Source organism: Salvia splendens, chromosome 14 (assembly GCF_004379255.2).
Source record: "Salvia splendens isolate huo1 chromosome 14, SspV2, whole genome shotgun sequence".
Lineage (NCBI taxonomy): Eukaryota > Viridiplantae > Streptophyta > Magnoliopsida > Lamiales > Lamiaceae > Salvia > Salvia splendens.
Genome location: NC_056045.1, coordinates 27,943,813 through 27,962,842, shown reverse-complemented (window position 1 = coordinate 27,962,842; position 19,030 = coordinate 27,943,813). Strand labels below are relative to the sequence as shown.

General features: G+C 37.8%; 5 protein-coding genes across 5 annotated transcripts; 3 read left to right on the top strand and 2 right to left on the bottom strand.

Annotated features, from left to right (window-relative positions):
* On the top strand, positions 1–1,403 carry LOC121764636 (HMG-Y-related protein B-like). Its single transcript, XM_042160657.1, has 2 exons — positions 1–267; positions 657–1,403. The coding sequence occupies exons 1-2, from the start codon at positions 175–177 to the stop codon at positions 1,200–1,202; spliced, it is 639 nt and encodes a 212-aa protein (XP_042016591.1). The 5' UTR covers positions 1–174; the 3' UTR covers positions 1,203–1,403.
* A 1,031-nt stretch (positions 1,404–2,434) lies between these two features.
* Positions 2,435–5,850, top strand: LOC121764454 (ammonium transporter 2 member 3-like). Its single transcript, XM_042160467.1, has 3 exons — positions 2,435–3,298; positions 3,945–4,230; positions 5,315–5,850. The coding sequence occupies exons 1-3, from the start codon at positions 2,693–2,695 to the stop codon at positions 5,848–5,850; spliced, it is 1,428 nt and encodes a 475-aa protein (XP_042016401.1). The 5' UTR covers positions 2,435–2,692.
* Positions 5,851–7,517: 1,667 nt separating this feature from the next.
* On the top strand, positions 7,518–9,748 carry LOC121764635 (vignain-like). The gene is made up of 4 exons (XM_042160656.1): positions 7,518–7,987; positions 8,200–8,435; positions 8,924–9,064; positions 9,302–9,748. The coding sequence occupies exons 1-4, from the start codon at positions 7,546–7,548 to the stop codon at positions 9,572–9,574; spliced, it is 1,092 nt and encodes a 363-aa protein (XP_042016590.1). The 5' UTR covers positions 7,518–7,545; the 3' UTR covers positions 9,575–9,748.
* Positions 9,749–9,892: 144 nt separating this feature from the next.
* LOC121765072 (peptide methionine sulfoxide reductase-like) lies at positions 9,893–11,667 on the bottom strand. Its single transcript, XM_042161122.1, has 2 exons — positions 11,229–11,667; positions 9,893–10,289 (listed from the first exon to the last, which is right to left on the bottom strand). Exons 1-2 carry the CDS (start codon positions 11,538–11,540, stop codon positions 10,038–10,040), a joined length of 564 nt encoding a protein of 187 aa, XP_042017056.1. The 5' UTR covers positions 11,541–11,667; the 3' UTR covers positions 9,893–10,037.
* A 564-nt stretch (positions 11,668–12,231) lies between these two features.
* Positions 12,232–18,520, bottom strand: LOC121765071 (nuclear exosome regulator NRDE2-like). Its single transcript, XM_042161121.1, has 10 exons — positions 17,983–18,520; positions 16,908–17,652; positions 15,989–16,610; positions 15,520–15,691; positions 15,075–15,435; positions 14,596–14,706; positions 13,755–14,106; positions 13,395–13,620; positions 13,079–13,300; positions 12,232–12,746 (listed from the first exon to the last, which is right to left on the bottom strand). The coding sequence occupies exons 1-10, from the start codon at positions 18,489–18,491 to the stop codon at positions 12,593–12,595; spliced, it is 3,474 nt and encodes a 1,157-aa protein (XP_042017055.1). The 5' UTR covers positions 18,492–18,520; the 3' UTR covers positions 12,232–12,592.
* Between the last annotated feature and the right edge of the window lie 510 nt (positions 18,521–19,030).

Here is a 19,030-nt window from a genome sequence, read left to right as displayed (position 1 = left end):
ATTTCCGATCTAGCTTTAATGATCTTAAACCATTTATTAACCCTCGTTCACCCAAAATTATCCATTGAATTTGCTGCTGCTTCTTCTTAGCTCCTTTTACCTTAGGGTAAAATCACTAAATTTTACTCTAATTCTGCTTGAAGTTTTGAAGATCGATCGAGATTGTTCGTGGCCATGGCGAGCGAAGAATTACAAGGCAGCGATCTTCACGATCAAGTTCAAATGGCGCCGGCGCCAGCTCCGATTCCGTTGCCTCCTTATCCTGAGGTAGAATGCAGCTCTTTTCAACTTTATAACTTATCCTCAGCTGTGAATTGCATGTTGTTAGTAGTTAATTTGTAGCCGATAAATTAATAGATTTCTCACTGGATTTCGTGAATTTGCATTTGAAACTCGTAGATTCGTCACCGAATTTCGTGATTTTGCATCTGAAACTCGTCGACTCGTTAATTTCGTGATTTTGTTTCTGAAACTCGTGGATTCGTCTCTGGATTTCTTGATTTTGCATCTGAAACTCATCTATTCGTCTCTGGATTTCATGATTTTGCATCTGAAACTCATCTATTCGTCACTGAATTTCATAATTTTGCATCTGAAACTCGTAGATTCGTCACTGAATTTCATGGAAAAAACTCTCGATTCATTTTTTCGTATAGATGATTTTGGCGGCAATTCAAGCGTTGAACGAGGAAAACGGCTCGAATAAATCGGCGATCTCGAAGCACATCGCGAAGGATATCGAGGCGACCTACGGCCCAATCCCGCCGGCACACTCGGCGCTGCTCAACCACCACCTCAACAAGATGAAGTCGTCCGGCCAGTTGCTGTTCCTCAAAAACAACTACCTCGTCCCCGATCCCAACGCGCCGCCGCGCCGTGGCCGCGGCCGCCCTCCTAAGCCGAAGACTCCGCTTCCTCCCGGAGCTCCCCTGCTCTCTCCCCGCCCCCGCGGCCGCCCTCCCAAGTCTCACGACCCCAATGCTCCCCCGCCGCCGCCGAAGCCGAAGAGCCCTAACGCAGCGGCTCCTTCTCTCTCCGGGAAAAAACGTGGCCGGCCACCGAAGGCCAAGCCAGCTGATGCGGATGTGGATTCGGCTCCAGATCCGGCTCAGAATCCGGCTCCGGCCGCCGAGGGAGCGCCACGTGGACGTGGAAGGCCGCCGAAGGTTAAGCCGGCGGCGACTGCTTCTGTAGGGGCTTAATTGAAAGAAGAGTGGTAATCTAGGGGCTTTTAGGCTAATTTGTTGTAGTAGTGTTATTTATTTTCCTTATTTGCATCTTGATCCTTGTAATTTGAGTGGCTTTTTGTTTAAGGATGGTGAGTTGTAACTTTGGTGTAAATTGATTGGATCACTTTTAATGAGAAAAAGAAAAGGGGGAGGAAAAAAGGAAGATTCTTTTCATGTTTTTAATTTATGCTTTTCTTTTCATTTGTTTTATTCTAATTGGATAAAATGATATTTTTATCTTTAAAAAAATTGGCGCTTTTACTTTAGTTTCATTTACATGGAGAGTGCATTGGGGCATGGTGAGTTGCTGTTTGTTTGTTTTCTTTAATTGGAATTGCCTAAAAAAGATGCTGTTGTTGGAAAGTTTATAAAGTCGTTTAAATCAGCATGAAGTGTGAGGTAAAAAGTGAAGTGGCTATGTGAAACTTGAATATTTTAGCTTATAGGTATTCTTTTTTTTTTGAGGTGTGATAAAGTTATGAATCTCAATCACTTTGTTTTCTTACTGAGTAAAAATTTAAATTTTGAAATGTGTTGAAAATTGGTAGGTGAATATATGGCTATTTTCGAAATTGCGAAACAATATAATGGCGTTATTAATGGGCCACTTTTCAATCCGTCTATCTACTGTTTCAATTATACCTATAAATTTTAGTAGTACTACAATAATTATATTAAAAAATCAATTAAATATTAAAAATATGAAAAAAGGGAATATTCCATTGTAGAGTGAAATGTGGAGTTATATGTTAGAAATGAAAATAAAATTAAATCTCTCTATAATGAATAGTTCATTAGTGTGGATGCTTAAATTTACGGTTAATTATTTATCGAAAGAGTCTTGAATCTTGAGTTCACAAAGGTTGGTTGTGGAAATTGGACTTACAAGAAAAGAATTAAATCAACTAACGAATGGCAACGGAGATACTCTCTTGGTCCCAATTAAGTTGAGTTAATTTTTGGGCTTTGTATTGAAAAGTATGAGGAAAGAATAAAGTAGAAAAGATAAAAGAGAGAATAAAGTACGTGACGAAATAAAATAAGAGTGATTAGATTTTTTTTTTACTGAAAAATGAAATGGCTAACTTAGTTAAGATTTAAGACGGAGGGACTATGTAACTAAAATCAAATGTTTGAAACATTACATAGACAACCCAAAATCAAATGAATTCAACATCAATAAGTAATAAAATAGCAAAATCATTAAAACAAGTAGAAATCGTACTGTCACCCTGCTCTGCTCCAATCAAATCCAAGAAAAGCGTGGTCGAATTTTACGAGAATCTAGCCTGCAACAATCATAGTTAAATCATTACAAAAAAAATGAATCTTGCAACCATCGCGATTCCTGATTCCTTGTTGGAATCCGCCTGTCATTTCTCCAAACAAGAAACATAGAATTCATCAATCCCCATCACCTATTTATGTCACATCCAATTCCAAATTAAGGTCCCCAAAAAAAAATGTCGACGACTAATCACACATCACTCCCAAGCGGCCAAGACTTAGACGTGGCGTCGCCCGACTGGCTAAACAAGGGCGACAACGCGTGGCAGATGACGTCGGCCGCGATGGTGGGCCTTCAGAGCGTCCCGGGCCTCGTCATCCTGTACGGGAGCATGGTCAAGAAGAAGTGGGCCGTGAACTCCGCGTTCATGGCCCTGTACGCCTTCGCGGCCGTGCTCCTCTGCTGGGTCCTCTGGGCCTACGAGATGTCGTTCGGGCACAAAATGGTCCCTATAGTGGGGAAGCCGGACGCGAAGGGCACGGCCGAGAGTTATCTCCTGGGCCGGAACGAGCTCGGGGGCTACGTTCCTACCGCGGACTATGTTTTCTATCAATTTGCGTTTGCGGCCATCACGGTGATACTTCTTGGAGGGTCGTTGCTTGGGAGGATGAATTTTTATGCGTGGATGATGTTCGTGCCGCTGTGGACGACGCTATCGTACGCCGTGGGTGCGCACACGATTTGGGGGAAGGGATTCTTGACTGATAGGATTATTGACTATGCTGGGGGATATGTTATTCACCTTTCTTCGGGAGTGGCTGGTTTGACTGCGGCTTATTGGGTAATTCATTTCTTGATTATTTAATTACATAAGTGTAGGGATGTCAATCCAGTCCGAAATTCATTGGTCGACCTGAATAACTCGGAAAAGTCACAGGGTTAGGGTCGTATCCAAGTGGGCCGGCCCGAATAGTCTGACAATCCGAGTGGGTCGACCCGACTGATATCACTACTTACATGGCACTATTGAACGTCAATTAAAACGACATCATATTTTAGGCACTAAACAACATCTTATTATACTAAATCAAATATTTTTATTTGTTGAATTAAGATTTATATTGAACCATATGAAAATCTCACTTGGATGCAAAATAAGAATAAATCAATAATTTGAAAATTTATTGCCAAATTTCTAAAGGGTATGCAAAATCAATTTGATAAAAATTTAGAAATTTACATACATGCACCCCCGAAAAATTATACTATACGGGTAGATATGGAATATTAAATGTAGGGACCACTACAATTGTGATAAAAAAAATTTAAAAATAAATCTATAGCTATAATGAAATCAACCTATATTACTAGTAGTAGGACAAATTGAAAATGATGTCCAAACTTTAATTTCACTATTAGTATAATTAAGGAGAAAAAGTGTAAATGGTCATTTATAATTGATTAGTATTTTTAATCTTGATTGATAGGTGGGGCCGAGGCATAGGGAGGACAGGCAGCATTTCCCGCCTAACAACATTATAAACATGCTTGGTGGCGCCGGGTTTCTGTGGATGGGTTGGACCGGCTTCAACGGCGGTGCGCCACTGGCGGCCAACAAAATCACGTCGCTGGCAGTGCTTAACACCCACGTGTGCACTGCCACGAGCATCCTCGTGTGGCTGTCACTCGACGTGGCCGTTTACCTCAAGAGCTCCGTTGTCGGAGCCGTGCAGGGGATGATGACCGGCCTTGTTTGCATCACTCCCGCCGCCGGTAAATTTTCTATAACAACCCTTGTAAAGACATTGTAAAAACAATAGTAATAACTAGTTTAAAACTCTCTATGTCCCATAAAAATAATGATTTTGATAATGTAAAAATAATATAGTATTTTGAAAGATAAAGAGAAAAAGTAATCGAAATATTTTTAATGAAGAAAGAAGCTCATTGCATAAGAGAAAAAAATTTATTATAAACGGAAGTGGACTACTAGTATTATTTTGAGGCAGGAAGGAGCATAGACTAGATGAAGTTCAAAAAATTATCTATATTAAGATATGGATCGAACTAAAGACCTCTTCTTCAAATATAATTTTCTTAATTTATAGTACTTTATAACTTGTTTAGTGTTCTAACATGGGATAAAATTTGATACGTTTGACTGTCATAATTTCTACTCCATATACATATATAAGTTTATTTAGATGTAGTATTAAACTATATGTAACATGCACTTTTGTTTGATATGATGCAAAATGGCTATAGCTTATGAGTATTTGTTTTACTAGTAATTAATATTTTTATTAGATATATTACCAATGAGTTTATCAAGTTGTTTGGAGTAGAATCACATAAATTATTACTTCTTAGGTCAACAAAAACATTTCCATGTAGTATATTGGGCAATTGGAATATGATGAGGGAGAAAGAGATGGTAAAGTATGCTAGCAGCTAGAAAAAACAAAAAAGCGATGATAAAGTTTTCATAAATGAAAATGAAATTATTTTTGTGGGTAGTTGAACTACTTTTCACAGAAAAATGATATTGTTAGGAACCGAAAAAGATATTATAGTGAAATAGAGTACATCATATACTATAATCATTCATACAAAAATGTGACAATTTTGATGTACTAATGCTCCCTCTATTTAAAGGAAGATGACATTTTCTCCATGCAACACGAGATTTTATAGAACTTTACTTTGTGTTTTAAGTTGAAGATAAAGTAAGAGAGATAAAATGAAGGAGAAATAAAGATATTTTTATTTCTAGTAAAATTGATCTTGATTGAAAACCAAAAAAAAATGACAAGGGACTTGAGAGAGTACTAAATTACTAATGAGTTTGGATTTGTAGGAATTGTGGATACATGGGCCGCAATCATAATGGGAATCCTGTCGGGCCTAATTCCTTGGTACACAATGATGGTTTTACACAAAAAATCAGCCTTCCTCCAAAAAGTAGACGACACGCTCGGAGTTTTCCACACCCACGCAGTCGCGGGCCTGCTCGGTGGGCTTCTCTCAGGCCTTTTCGCTAAGCCCGATCTCCTCGTTATGTTCTACAATCGAGATCATCTTGGACCGGGCTTCTTGTATGGAGTATTCAACCACGAATTCAGTAACGGGCTTCGCCAAATGGGCTTCCAAGTTCTAGGAGCCCTTTTTATAACGGTTTGGAACGTGGTGGTAACAAGCTTGATATGTATAGTGATAAGTAGAATCGTCCCTCTTCGAATGGACGAAGACGGGCTCGAAATTGGAGATGACGCGGCGCACGGAGAGGAAGCATACGCGCTATGGGGGGACGGGGAGAGACTACCTATCCCTCTTCGATTTCGCATGACTCCTAAAATGCCATCGTTTTGTACACGGTCAGTTACAAATCGTTAGATATTATGTAGTAAATTTTTACTTTTGAAATTAAGTCTATTATAAGGCTAATCGTAGATTTGTATAATTATAATTTGAAATTTATATTTTAGTGGTACGTGAAAATGATAGTGAACTATATAGGACTCAATTTCTATATCGCACGTTGGTGGAATTAGGGGGACCAAAAGGTATGATATACGTATGATTTTTAAAATTTCAAAATTTAGTTATAAGTACTGATCGTGAAATATTAAGTATTTTGAAATAATACTTGGTAAAATTAAAAGTGGGATGTTGTAGTATGATTTTGCTGTTACTTTCACATTCATTTACATTAATAACTTTCGGTTATTTGTGAACCCTTGATTTAGTGATTGGAGGAGAAACGTTTGACAAAATAAGTTATGTTTTATTGTATAGTGTTTTGATAAATTAAGTTGAACTTATGGGTTTTCTGGTTTCTTGTAACTGCAAACTATAGATACGAAATACAGAAGTAATAGTAGGTTTAGAAGCAACGTTTTATTTCAAATCTGGAAAATAAAGGGCTGTTATTTTCGACATCATGAGGCATCGAGTGGTTGAGAAATCTACTTCTTTTAGAAAAGGGAATTGATGATATATGCATAAATAAATGCTTCAGAAATTGGGAATTTATTGTTTTTTAGTTTACATTCTAAAAATATGTTTTGCACTCTTTATTTTAATTTACGTGTCGTGTTCTTTAGTAGCAACAATGTATGCTATATAATTATTAAAAATAAAAGATTTTTATAGTTTGTCACAAGCGGATGCATCAATTTAATTTGATAAAAGCTATATATTCCCGAGTTCAAAAAATTTTATGTTTCGTTGTGACGATAGTGTCTTTAGTCTATACACAATGATTTCACACATAATACTAAAAATTCTGCAATATTACTCCATATAAATTAAAAAGGTGTAGTTTTAATCAACTATAACGAGATGAATAAAAAAGTGCAAATAAATGTATTAAATTTTTGTAGAACCTAACTAAAATTGATGAAATATACTTAACATACAACTTAATAAACTAAAACGTATGATAGTAAAATGATTTAAAAAATATTAAAGCTAAAAATAGTTTTTGTTCGTTTTTGGTAAACAAGATTTTGAAAAGATAATAAAAATTATTTATTGCACGAAGCATATGAACTATACTACAAAGTTGTTCATGATATAAATTAAATGTGTCTCTTATTTCAATTGTTAATTTTATATGAGATGTATACTTATAATAATTTGACACTGACAAACTTACTAGCAAAAGTTAAGGTCTTCTTCAAATACACACATTTAGATAACTACCATCTAGTAATAAAAATCTCATTTAGATAAACCTTAATAAGATGGAGCTTCATGTGTACACACTTCAGTTAAATTAGTCCACAAAATAATCAATATCAAAAATGAAAATAAAACCAGCAATGTATTGCTACGAAATTGATTTCTTAAATCTATCTTTTCCCTTTTTGGTCAACTTCTCCCCCTTCACATTTCATGATAACAAATTTCTGCTATTTTTTGAGATAATAAAATTCTGTTATTAAAAGCTAAAAGCATCCAAAAAAAAGTAATTTCTCCCATCACACAATAGTCCAACCTTGCTCTATAAATAGGAGAATTTCAACCCCTAACTAAAACACAATTTCTCATCACAAAAATCCCATCACATTCTTGCAAAAAAAAAACATGAACAGATTCTTCCTAGCAACGCTCTCGCTCCTCGTGATCATCGGTCTCGTGGAGTGCTTTGACTTCCACGAGGCCGAGCTGGAGACCGAGGAGCGCCTGTGGGACCTCTACGAGCGGTGGAGGAGCCACCACACCGTGTCGAGGAGCATCCACGACAAACAAAAGCGCTACAACGTGTTCAAGGCCAATGCCCATTACATCAACGATTTCAACAAGATGGACAAGCCCTACAAGCTCAAACTCAACAAGTTTGCCGACATGACAAACCACGAATTCAAGAGCGTCTATGCCGGTTCGAAGGTGGGCCATAATCGAATGTTCCAAGGGGCCCCACGTGCCAATCGAAGCTTCATGTACGAGGATGTACATGATGTTCCGACCTCTGTTGATTGGAGGAAGAAAGGCGCCGTCACCGCAGTCAAAGATCAAGGAAGTTGTGGTAAGATATTCATTGCCATTGAATAAGTTACGAGGGGCTTAAGCCGCTACCAAACCTTTTATTATTATATTATATTTTCATCATCAGATTAAATAATAAGAAAATTGTCTTTTTAAAATCTCAAAACTTAAAATTTAGAAAATTTAGCTTCTATAAGAATTTTTTTCTGCGTCCGCTCGTGTGCTTATAGTTCGTGTTTTATGAGAAAACAGGTAGTTGTTGGGCGTTTTCGACTATTGTTGCGGTTGAGGGGATAAACTACATCAAGACGAAGAAATTAGTGTCTCTATCCGAACAAGAGCTCGTTGACTGCGACATCGAGGAGAACCAAGGGTGCAATGGAGGGCTAATGGAAGCAGCTTTTGATTTCATTCAAAAAAATGGAGGATTAACAACAGAGAGTATCTATCCTTACACGGCTAAAGATGGGCAATGTGACAAGAAAAAGGTAAAAATAAACATTCACTTCTAATTTCTATTCAAATTTACTATACACTTTATCATCCAACAAAAATAGTTTCGTTTCATTTTTAGGCATTGTCATACAACAAATTATCATCATACTATCACTTATTTAACATTTTTACAAAACTACCACTATAGTCATATTACACTCAATTATCTTTTATAAAACTCATATCGCATCTTTTTAGGACAATTTTTATGTGCTTAGTGTTGTTAGGGATATAAATGGAGCAGTTAAGCATCATAAGTGAAAATTAAATGAATTAAAGAGTGCGGAGATTTTAAAGAGGCATAAGTGCAGAGGCATAAATGAGTAAATGAGGGCGCCCCCACGGGCCCTCAACTGCGTCCCTGGTCAGCCCAGCCACCTCGGGGCGATAGTAGCCACGTCCCAAGCGTGATTTTAACAACACTAGAGAGAACAATTTATATTTTTCTTTATATTTAATCTTGTTCCATTTTTTACTACAGGCGAACGCTCCGGTAGTAGCTATAGATGGACATGAAAATGTACCCGTGAACAACGAAGATGCACTGTTGAAAGCGGTAGTTAACCAGCCCGTCTCCGTGGCAATTGAAGCCGGAGGCCCTGATTTCCAATTTTACTCAGAGGTAGTTCCAATCATAATCAACACAATCTGGACATTTTTTTGTAAATTCGCTATGATTAGAGCTATCAAATTTGGTCCGACCTCATCAACCCGTCTAACTTGGTCTCACGTAATAATTGAGACCAAGTTAGCAGGCTCTAAGAAAATCAATTGAAATGACCCGATTGACATCTCTAGTCAGATTCAATGAAATAGTATAATTCCATACTTAACTAATTTTTTCATTTTAATGTGGCAGGGTGTATATGCAGGGGAATGTGGCACTGACCTAGACCACGGGGTGGCAATCGTTGGGTATGGCACGACCCTCGATGGGACAAAATATTGGATCGTGAGGAACTCGTGGGGAGCCGATTGGGGCGAAAAGGGTTATGTTAGAATGCAACGCGGGATCGCTAAAAAACATGGACGATGTGGCATTGCGATGGAAGCATCTTATCCCATCAAAAAATCATCCAGCAATCCCGGCGACGATGAGGGTGAATCGACAACAAATAAGGATGAACTCTAGTTTGATTTTGCATTTGCCATCGACTGTTGTTCTATTGTTAGATAAGAAGTTATTTGGTTATGTCACACGGATTGATTTCTATGTATTTGTTATTGTGTAGTTTAAGTGTGTGTATGCTCAATTTATTGAGTCATATCCATATCATGAATTCAATAAAAATAGCTCTTATGGCTTGTTTTATTATGTTTAGTTAGGCCTTTGAAGTGATAATGTTACTTAAACTTGAACGAAATTAATCCACATGTAATTGCCATTGACATTTGCTCAATCAAATTGAAGTTTCTTCTGTGATAGCATTTCTGAAATTAACAATGCAGATGAAGAAAAATGTCATGAACATAATTGTCACATAATCATAAATAAACACTATCCATACTCAATTATTCATAAACTTAAGTCACAAATGAGACGGTCTCACACAAGTGTTTTCTCCGTATTATTAGAATATACGAAAGTGGGTGCATCAACCGTAGCAACGGATGGGGTCGTTGCAGCCCTTGGCAGCCGACTGTGCGGGGCCTTTCCCTGCACCCCTCTCCAGATACTGCTGGTGATACTCTTCAGCTCTGTAGAATCTTTTGGCTGGAAGTATTTCAGTCACAATCTTCTTCTCCACCTCTTTCTGCTTTGCTTCTAGTGATTCTTGGGCTAGTTTTGCTTGTTCTTGGTTGTAGTAGTATATTCCTGACCTATACTGTGTCCCAACATCATTTCCCTGCAACATTAAATAATTACTGTGTTAGTTAATGTTGTTGTGAATCATACAACAAAATTGTCCAAACCATAAAGCAAAATGTAACTACCACATTTACTCTATATATGATTGTATACACCAATTTCTTGCAATACTTCAAATTTCTCATGATGCAATCTCTCATCCAGTCATCCTACCTAGAACTTCATACAAGTAAACTTTTAAATAGTTTTATTCTTAAATTATAACCAGAACTTTAACCCCATGGTTACTTTTTAACTCAAACTTAAAAACATTATAAAAATAGCCTATAGTAATTATGTTGTTCACTTAATAGCCCTGAGTCACAATTTTTATAAAAATTAAGAGAATTTCCATAGGTATATGGATTCGATGTATGTTTCTTGAAGACACATTAGCTGGGAAATTCGAGCAAGCTAATAAATAAATAGCTATCGGTGGATAAAATCACGAACTAAGGTTGAATTCTGATACTTGCAGAGAATGATGAACTTAAAAGGGGATCAAAAAATCATAAACTTTGATTTTCTTGTCAATTTGCCCCGATTTAGAATTATGGTGAAATTAAAACTAACCTAACAAAATTGAATTCACGTGGCAATTGAATCTACCAAAATGACACAGCTTTGAGTACTACTCTGTCATAGTTGGTGATTTTAACAACAAATAGCCTTTGTAGTTTTGAATACTAAAATTCATTGAAAATAATCGGTTATAGTTTGTGATTTTAGCAACTATTAACCCACCCAACAAAGGAATGATAAGTATAAAGTTGAGGATATTAATATTTATATTTTTATATAGCTATACCAAAAAAAAACCAATTAAACAAACATAAAAAGAAATTCAAGCTAAAAACAGACAACACAAAATATATACTACTACTCCTATTAGATAGAAATAGAAATAGAAATAGAAATAGAAATAATAAAATAATACCTGACGATTGAGAGTTGTGGGATCGTGTTTCCCCCAGAATACACGAAGCAGAGTGGTATAGGGGCAAACAGTCGGGTCGAAATGGATCCGAATCACTTCGGCGTGGTTGGTGGATCCGGTGCAAACCAGCGGGTAATTCGGGTCGTGGACGTGGCCCTGCGAGTAGCCCACTTCCGTCTTGGCCACGCCCTCCACCCTCTGAAAAGTCAATTCTACCCCCCAGAAGCAGCCGGCAGCGAACTGGGCCAGTTCCAGACCCGGATTCGCCGGGGAGTCCGTATCCGCTTCAATCGCCGGGTTGCTCGATGCCATCGCTGATTCAATGAGTGATTGGTGCTTGTGTGAGAGCTCTGCCTGCTTCACTCACTTATTATCACTTTTTAATTCAATTTAATTCACCAAATCTTATCATTTAATTCTACTTTTTTCCAAGTGGGATAACTGTGAATCTGGGTCAGCGGTCAAATATCTTAAATTCCTTTTGCAATAATTTCCTGTAATTATCTCAAATTTATTATATTCTGATTTTATATAGTACAATGGAATTAAAATCATGACATCAAATACACAGATTTTAATATTGATCTACTCCTATCATTTCAATGCTCCATGGTTATCAATTTTCGACGAATAAATCAAGTAGACATTTCAAGTATGCACTATAGGAGTATTGACTTAGCTTAGAGACAATAATTCATAGTTGTTTAAATAGTAAGAATAGCTGAAAGGTCATGTATTCAAATATATACTTTGTTTTTAAATCACAGTACTCCTATATAAAATCAAAGTTTGGTAAAAATTTATATACAAAAATTATAAGCATATGGAAATGTGGCCCATATGACGAAAAGATTCAATTTTTATTTTTATACTACTACTATTTATTTTTGACACAACGTAACAAAAAAAATACTAGGCCGAAATATTTTTATTTTTATGGAAATGTTGCCCATATGGCAATAATAGGCTGGTTTAATGTATTTTGTGCATTCGGAATAGAAAGTTATCACAAAAGCGCTATCAAATTCTGTTAAAGTAATGGAGTAGTACAAAAATTCATATTTTCAGTAGCCATCTTTTTTTCTTTTTTTTAGTTGGGCAGTAACCATACCTTTTATTGACCATTTTTTTCACAAATTGTCTACCAACAAACCTATGGAGAAAAGAGCTCCACCAGCCAACATCCTACTATCTTTTGATCATTCAGCCATTAGCTTAGCTTCTCCTTAATCTTTCACCACGCAGTGTGTGAGTGGTCCAACAAAAAGAAACGGCAGCAGACAACGAGAGCTTGATAGCACGTGTGGTGTATGGGTGGTTCAAGACGATGAAACAGCAGCATCGGACAACATGAGTTAACAAGGCTAAGCCTCCATCTCATCTTGCAATAGAATCTCGTATATATCAGTCCTCAGATTGAGTTCCTTTTCTCGCATGACTTCTTGGAGGTCCGACAGCTCTTTCACAGACAATACTGAGTTCAGTTTGAGAAAACCATCAAGCCACAGCTTTTTCGACCTGGAAGTTGGAACAAAAGTCACGCATCAAAATAGTGGGAAACTCTTAAATAGCAAATAGACAGCCTTTGGAAAGGATCAAGCAATTTCAGGTAGTTGCGAACAACATTCAAAAACCGACAAAAGTAGTTTCATTATATCCCAAAGCTGTAAGATCTTGCCTGATATCTTCTTCAGTACCTACAATTATAAATACCATGTATATATCTGGTGCAAGTCTTGGTGAAAATTCTATTACTCCTAATTTCCTGATCCTTGATAATTCCAGCTAATTTGAAAGGTATATTCTCCTCGATACACAACGTATTTTTACTGTTGTCAGAGAAGTCATACCAGGGGCATGCATGTATTGCACGAAAGAACACTCTTTTAGCTCCCTGAGTATTGCATGCTACACTCCTCTCGTATTCGATGAAACAACGCCAGAGAATCACTGAACTATGCAATTTGTCATCCTCCAATGCCCTTTCAAAAAGTCCGCGTATTCTATGCTGGGAGCCTCCGGTACTCATCTCAAATGCCAATGCGTAGAGCCATGTGATGGTAGATGGGGTTCTGATTTTTGATCAATTCAGTAATTAGATCCTTCTCAAGAAACAATGAACTAGAGAATAAGAATACTTTGCAAATGATGAAAAGTGAGTTATACTTTCGGCAATGATCGTCAAAAGTCCACCGCAATTTATTGGGTGATGTGTAGAGATGGCTGATTTCAACTAAAGCATAGTGAAGTTGCAGGCTAAAAGGATATAACTGCAATCCTTTCACAATAGATTCCCATATTCCTGACAGCTTAAGTTCCATGTGATTTCTGTCAAGCATCCTCACGTAATAGGTAAACAAGAATTCAAGTTGCCTGCTGTTTCTCCTCCTCTCTGCAGTAAGAAAATGATTGCAATGATAATACAAACTCCGAGGGATTCTGTTTAAAACAATGCATACGGAAAAAAGAAGCCAATTGTTGAGGTTTGTTACTCCCATAAAATACATACAGAAGAAGCATATTCACCTGGAAGCACCATTGTAAAAGAGTTTTCCAGAATTTCCAATGCACAGGCCCATCCAGACGTCAACTCTTCAAATAAAGCTGCTGAACAGATAAGAGCAGCAGAATGGTCATCTGTGACACCATGTGCCCATGTTGAACTCAACATTCTTATACGATCTTTGAACCCCTGGCGGGCTCTAAGTTGTTGAACACTTGACAGTTGTCCTTTAAATGGAGTATATTTTGCCCCATTGCCTAAGCAAGATAAGATATGTATTGCACGGGACGAGGAGTCAGAACTTTCGGAAGAATTGTTCGCAAGCTCAACTTCTGCATACCAGAAGTACAACAGAGATGCATTTGACCGAAGTTCCTGTTTGGTTAACACAAACACATTAAGTTTCAGCTTTAAATGGATGCAAAATGGGTAAGATTACAGCATACATGGAGTGACCATGGATTATAAAAAATAATAACATCGTTCTGAACATCTTGAAACAGTTTTGCTGATTCTGGTGGAATTCATAATATTTTAGAGAGCTTTTACTGTCTTACTATCCTATGTTTTTGAAAATCCACAATAGCAACAACCCCAATCGTAAAATATGAGAATGTTTTAGCTTCAGCCAGGGAAAAGAGATGCTGGCATTAAAAATAAATTGCAGGATAACTGAATAAGGTTGGTAAATCATGGCAAGAGAAAAGATGACAAAAATCCACAGCCTCTTCAGTTACTGCTTCAAACTCAATATACTAGCAAAATATATGTATCAGAAGTAAACTGTTCAGAGCATACAACCTACAATATGACAACTCTAGGCCAAACCGTTACAAAATAACCGAACTGTGGATAAATACACACCGGTGGAAGCCCCTCAACAGATGATATGGCCATGTCAAAAATCTTCCTTGAATGCTCAATATTCCCATAGGAAGCTTCTCTTTTAGCATAAACTCCACATAGCAATACATCCTATAATAGAGAAGTGCATAAAAAGTTATAAAACATCAATCCCACTTCCAGGCCAGTTGTCAGTTGAGTTTGACAACAGAAAATAGACAATGTTTATCTTATCAAGTGTAAATCTTGATAGAATCTTTAGATCCTCTTGACTCTTGAGAAGGTGAGAGTGCATAGTAGATCCTTTTTAAATACATGTAAGATCATAAGCTTTTACCCTGCAGTGGATCTCTAAAGTAAACGACATTCTCTCAAATAAGCATCTAAAAAGACTAAGCAGCATGTCTACTTGAGATTAACATTGACTGGGGATGGGCGTAAGGGAAAAGTATTTGCAGTTCTCATGAACTCAGGTCAAATTACAAATATATAATACATACCTGCCTATTATTTTTCAGTAAAGTCTTTGCCAGAGCTCGACATGGTGTCGCAGAATAACTTGTTGAATTCATCCTTGTGTTTGATAACTCCTCAGCAACAAGAGCAGCTTCCTCCAAGATGTAGTTTTGTGGAAACACTTTCAAACAAAGTAAGATAGCATTTCGGAGAAATTTCATCATATTAGTCCTCATATTCGAGTCATCTGAACATTCTAAAAGTAGCTCCAAGCTAAAACTTCTTAGGTTGGTCGACTTCCTCACCAGGACATCATGCACTTTTCCTAGATCCTCTAGAAGAGAATAAGGGGGACTTTCCAAACTAAGTGTCTTTGCAACCCAACTTGAACTGTTTGTGCAAGTCCTGTGAACATGAGTGGTGTGGTCAGGGAACAAAAGAAAACAGCAGTAGATATCGTATAGGTATCATAATTGCCATACCACCTACCACTGAGCTATCCTCCCCTCAAAGAAATCTATAAACTGGGACACAAGAGAAAATCGGGCTTCCTCGGACTTGAGTGAGAACAAGTAATCACTCACATCTTCATACATTATTATGCTCAAAATTTGTTCATCATCTTCTGCCTCAGCAGTGACAACATCACGAGAAACCTGATCTGTTTGGGCAATTTAGCCAAGTCATTTTCACCAAAAAATTGTAGACAAACTCAAAATATATGACATTAAAAATACATGGAGAAATACTGCAGTAAGCGTACAAAAAGAAAAGGCCTCAGGATCATTTCTAATGGACTGAGAATGCAAGGACATGGTTATTAATATAAATTGCACGTTAACTTAAACTAATCATACAGCTCGACCATCTCATTTGGGTCCAATCAATAACTTCAGTTTTCAGTTTAAGTAACTATAAGCATGATTGATGGAGAAATAGCACATGAATGCGGACGAACCAGAATTTGCACGAAGAGGCATCCAATGATCGAAATCTCTTGTCATTTCTGCCTTTGACCATTTAGTCCATGTTTCTGTATCTTTAATCGTTATATCAGCTTCAGCAGCGGCATCAATGCCAAGTGCTTTAAGCAGAGATTCAACATCATCCTTCTGCTCAACATCATTTGTGTCAGATTCATCATTCAATTCCTCACCAACCTTCTGTTCCTCAGTAGTAGTTCCTGGCAATTCAATTTCTGTAGTCTCAGTTGATGGGTCAAACCAACCTGTCCAACCACCTTCCTCAACTGCATCTGAGGCCTCCTCCTCACGGATAAGCATTTGCCTCTGTTCTTCCTCCTTCTCTATCCAAGTTAACCATCCAAGGGCTCCATCTTCCCCAATTCTGGCACCATTACTACTCCAAAAGTGCTGAAACAGTCTTTGCTTACTTTGTTCCGAGAGAACAAATGGAGAAAACAAACTATACTCAAGCTCCGCTTGAAATAAAGCAGTTGCCAGTTCTTGGTAACCTGCCTGCCACTCGAGGCGGCAAAGACCAATGAAAACATCAACCAAACCAAGCTCCAGTTGAATAATAGCCGGATCAATTGTTGTTGCACTGTCTGAGGGATGAGCCTGCATCCAGCACAAGGAGGAGGCTGGATCAATATTTCAGAAATCCTAACTAATTAGGGAAATAAGCTACTCAAAATGCATTATGACTAGCAATAGAAAGAAACATAAGCTTTGGAACTAGTTCATGCTCAAATTAATGGCCGTCTCCACCAAATAAGACTAAACTTTCACTACTAGTATTAAATATGTGAGTCTGTGACATGCTTTTTTCCTCTTCTTATGAGTTCTGCAAGTAATTCTGTTTTAACTCTACTAATACAAGCAAAGGGAAAAAGTATGGATCTTTAAAGTGAGAACCTGCCTCTGCTGCTTTAAGCAAGCACCAGCCAAGGCTTGGATGGCATTCGCATACATTTTCCTTAGCTCGGAAACCTTGAATCTGGAAAACTCACCCCCAAGAACCCGTAAAAATTCTTTCCACAGCTTGCAACTTCCAGAATTAGATGTAAGTATCTTCTCCCATCTCCTAATCAACACATCAGTGCTATCTCTGATCTGATAAGCTTTCATAAGAGAAATAAGTAAATCTTCACTTTCTGGATTAATCTCAGTTGCTTTCTCCAGAATACTGATTTTCTTCTCGAGGATCTGTAGACGAGCACCTTTGTGAGACTGCTTACTTGCCACCTTGTCTTGAAACTTCGCAAATGCCAACCATAGACTCTCATCCTGTGGATGTTCCCTCGTCATCTTATTGAACTCCTTTGTTCTCCGCAAAACCTCATCTTCCCATGACTCTTGAACAACTTCGGCACTCGATACCAGTCTACTGTCTGAACCTTCATCAACTAAAGGGATATAATCAGCAACCGAGCTCTTCATGTTGCTTCTAGGAGCAAGAACCCGCATCCGTTTCAAGTCCTTATGACGCTCAATAGCAGCATATTTCGCCGACCAATAGCGCCCCCCAGACCTAAGTCTATTATCCAACGCATCAACGTCATTATCCCCCTCCAGACGACGAGCTCTTTTATTCCACTGGATAAAGTTCTGTTCAGAGAGTTTCTTAGAATTGCAAAGCTTGTAACGAGCAACATCCATTCTGCATTTCATCATCGCACACTTATAATTAGTCCACAAATGTAAACAGGAGTATATTTTCCAAAATAAAGACGTTAATCCACAAAGAAACTCAAAGAAAGAACATGAAATCTAATAAACCTATCTTAAATAACGATGTGAGTGATAAAACTGTACTAATTCAAATCTCTAAAACATGATCATACACTTATACAATCAAAACACTCTCTTTTATAGAAATGCAAATACAGAGATATAGAGTAAAAGCTGCAGCCAATAATGAAAAATGCCCCAAAATAATGCATCAAACACTAGAAATGCACAAAATCAAGCGAAGAGTAGCTCAATTAACCTGTAGATGCTACCAAAGGCTAAATTGTCGCGGTCTCCACGGGAATCAAAGTAGTACTCTTTCTCATTAGCAGTAGAAGAAGACGCCGCCCATTTCTCAACACCCGGCTTCCTCGAATTAGAGGAGAGTGTTGCCGCATAGCTAAACGACGCACGCGATCCGCTCGATTCCCCCTTTCTTCTTTTCTTCTTCTTTCTACTCTTCCTCCCGCGCTCTTCGTCGGAAGAAGCGCTGGCCTCCGAAGGCACCATCTCGTACTGCGGTGGCCGTTTCCTGGCATCAATTTCTTCCGCCCTGTCTTCTTCTTCTTCCTCCGCTTCCTCGTCGTAGGTGAGTTTGTATTTGCTAACGGCGTCATTTATGACGGAGAGGTCGGTGTTGAAGCTGGAGTTCTGCAGCCATTGCGCTGTGGATTTGTCGCTATTACTATCAGCGGCGGAGGGGAGCGATTCGCCACCGAAAGCAGCGAAGAGCGGCGTCGTTTTGGTAGTTTGCTCCTCTTCCGCCATATCCAAATTCAATAGAGCTTCTGAAATAATTTTAGGTACACTACTTATTAATTTGGGGCACATATATATATATATATATATAGGGTTTTGATCTATGCAAAACTAGATTTAAATACAGAAACGCAGAACAATATCATAATTAGGTCACTTTTAGGTCATAGTTAGGTAATTTTTAGGTCATGCTAACAAAGCATGACCTAAAACGATCTTAGCATGACATTAAACCCAAATATTATAATATGACCTAAAATTGCTTAATTATGACCTTCCGTGTTTTTGGTTAATTATTGACCATTAGATCATCTAATCTTAGGGCCAAGATTTGGTCTGCATTTCTGGATTTAAACACATACTTATTTTGATCATCTCCCTATATATATATATATATATATATATATATAGGGTTGCACTATTCTCCTTTTCCACTCTAAGATCCTTTTCTCTTCTTAATAATAGCCATTAGATCCATCCAATCAATGGACCACGTTAATCCTTATTAATTATTTCCGCGTTGCATTATAGCTCCTTTCGTTGTGCAT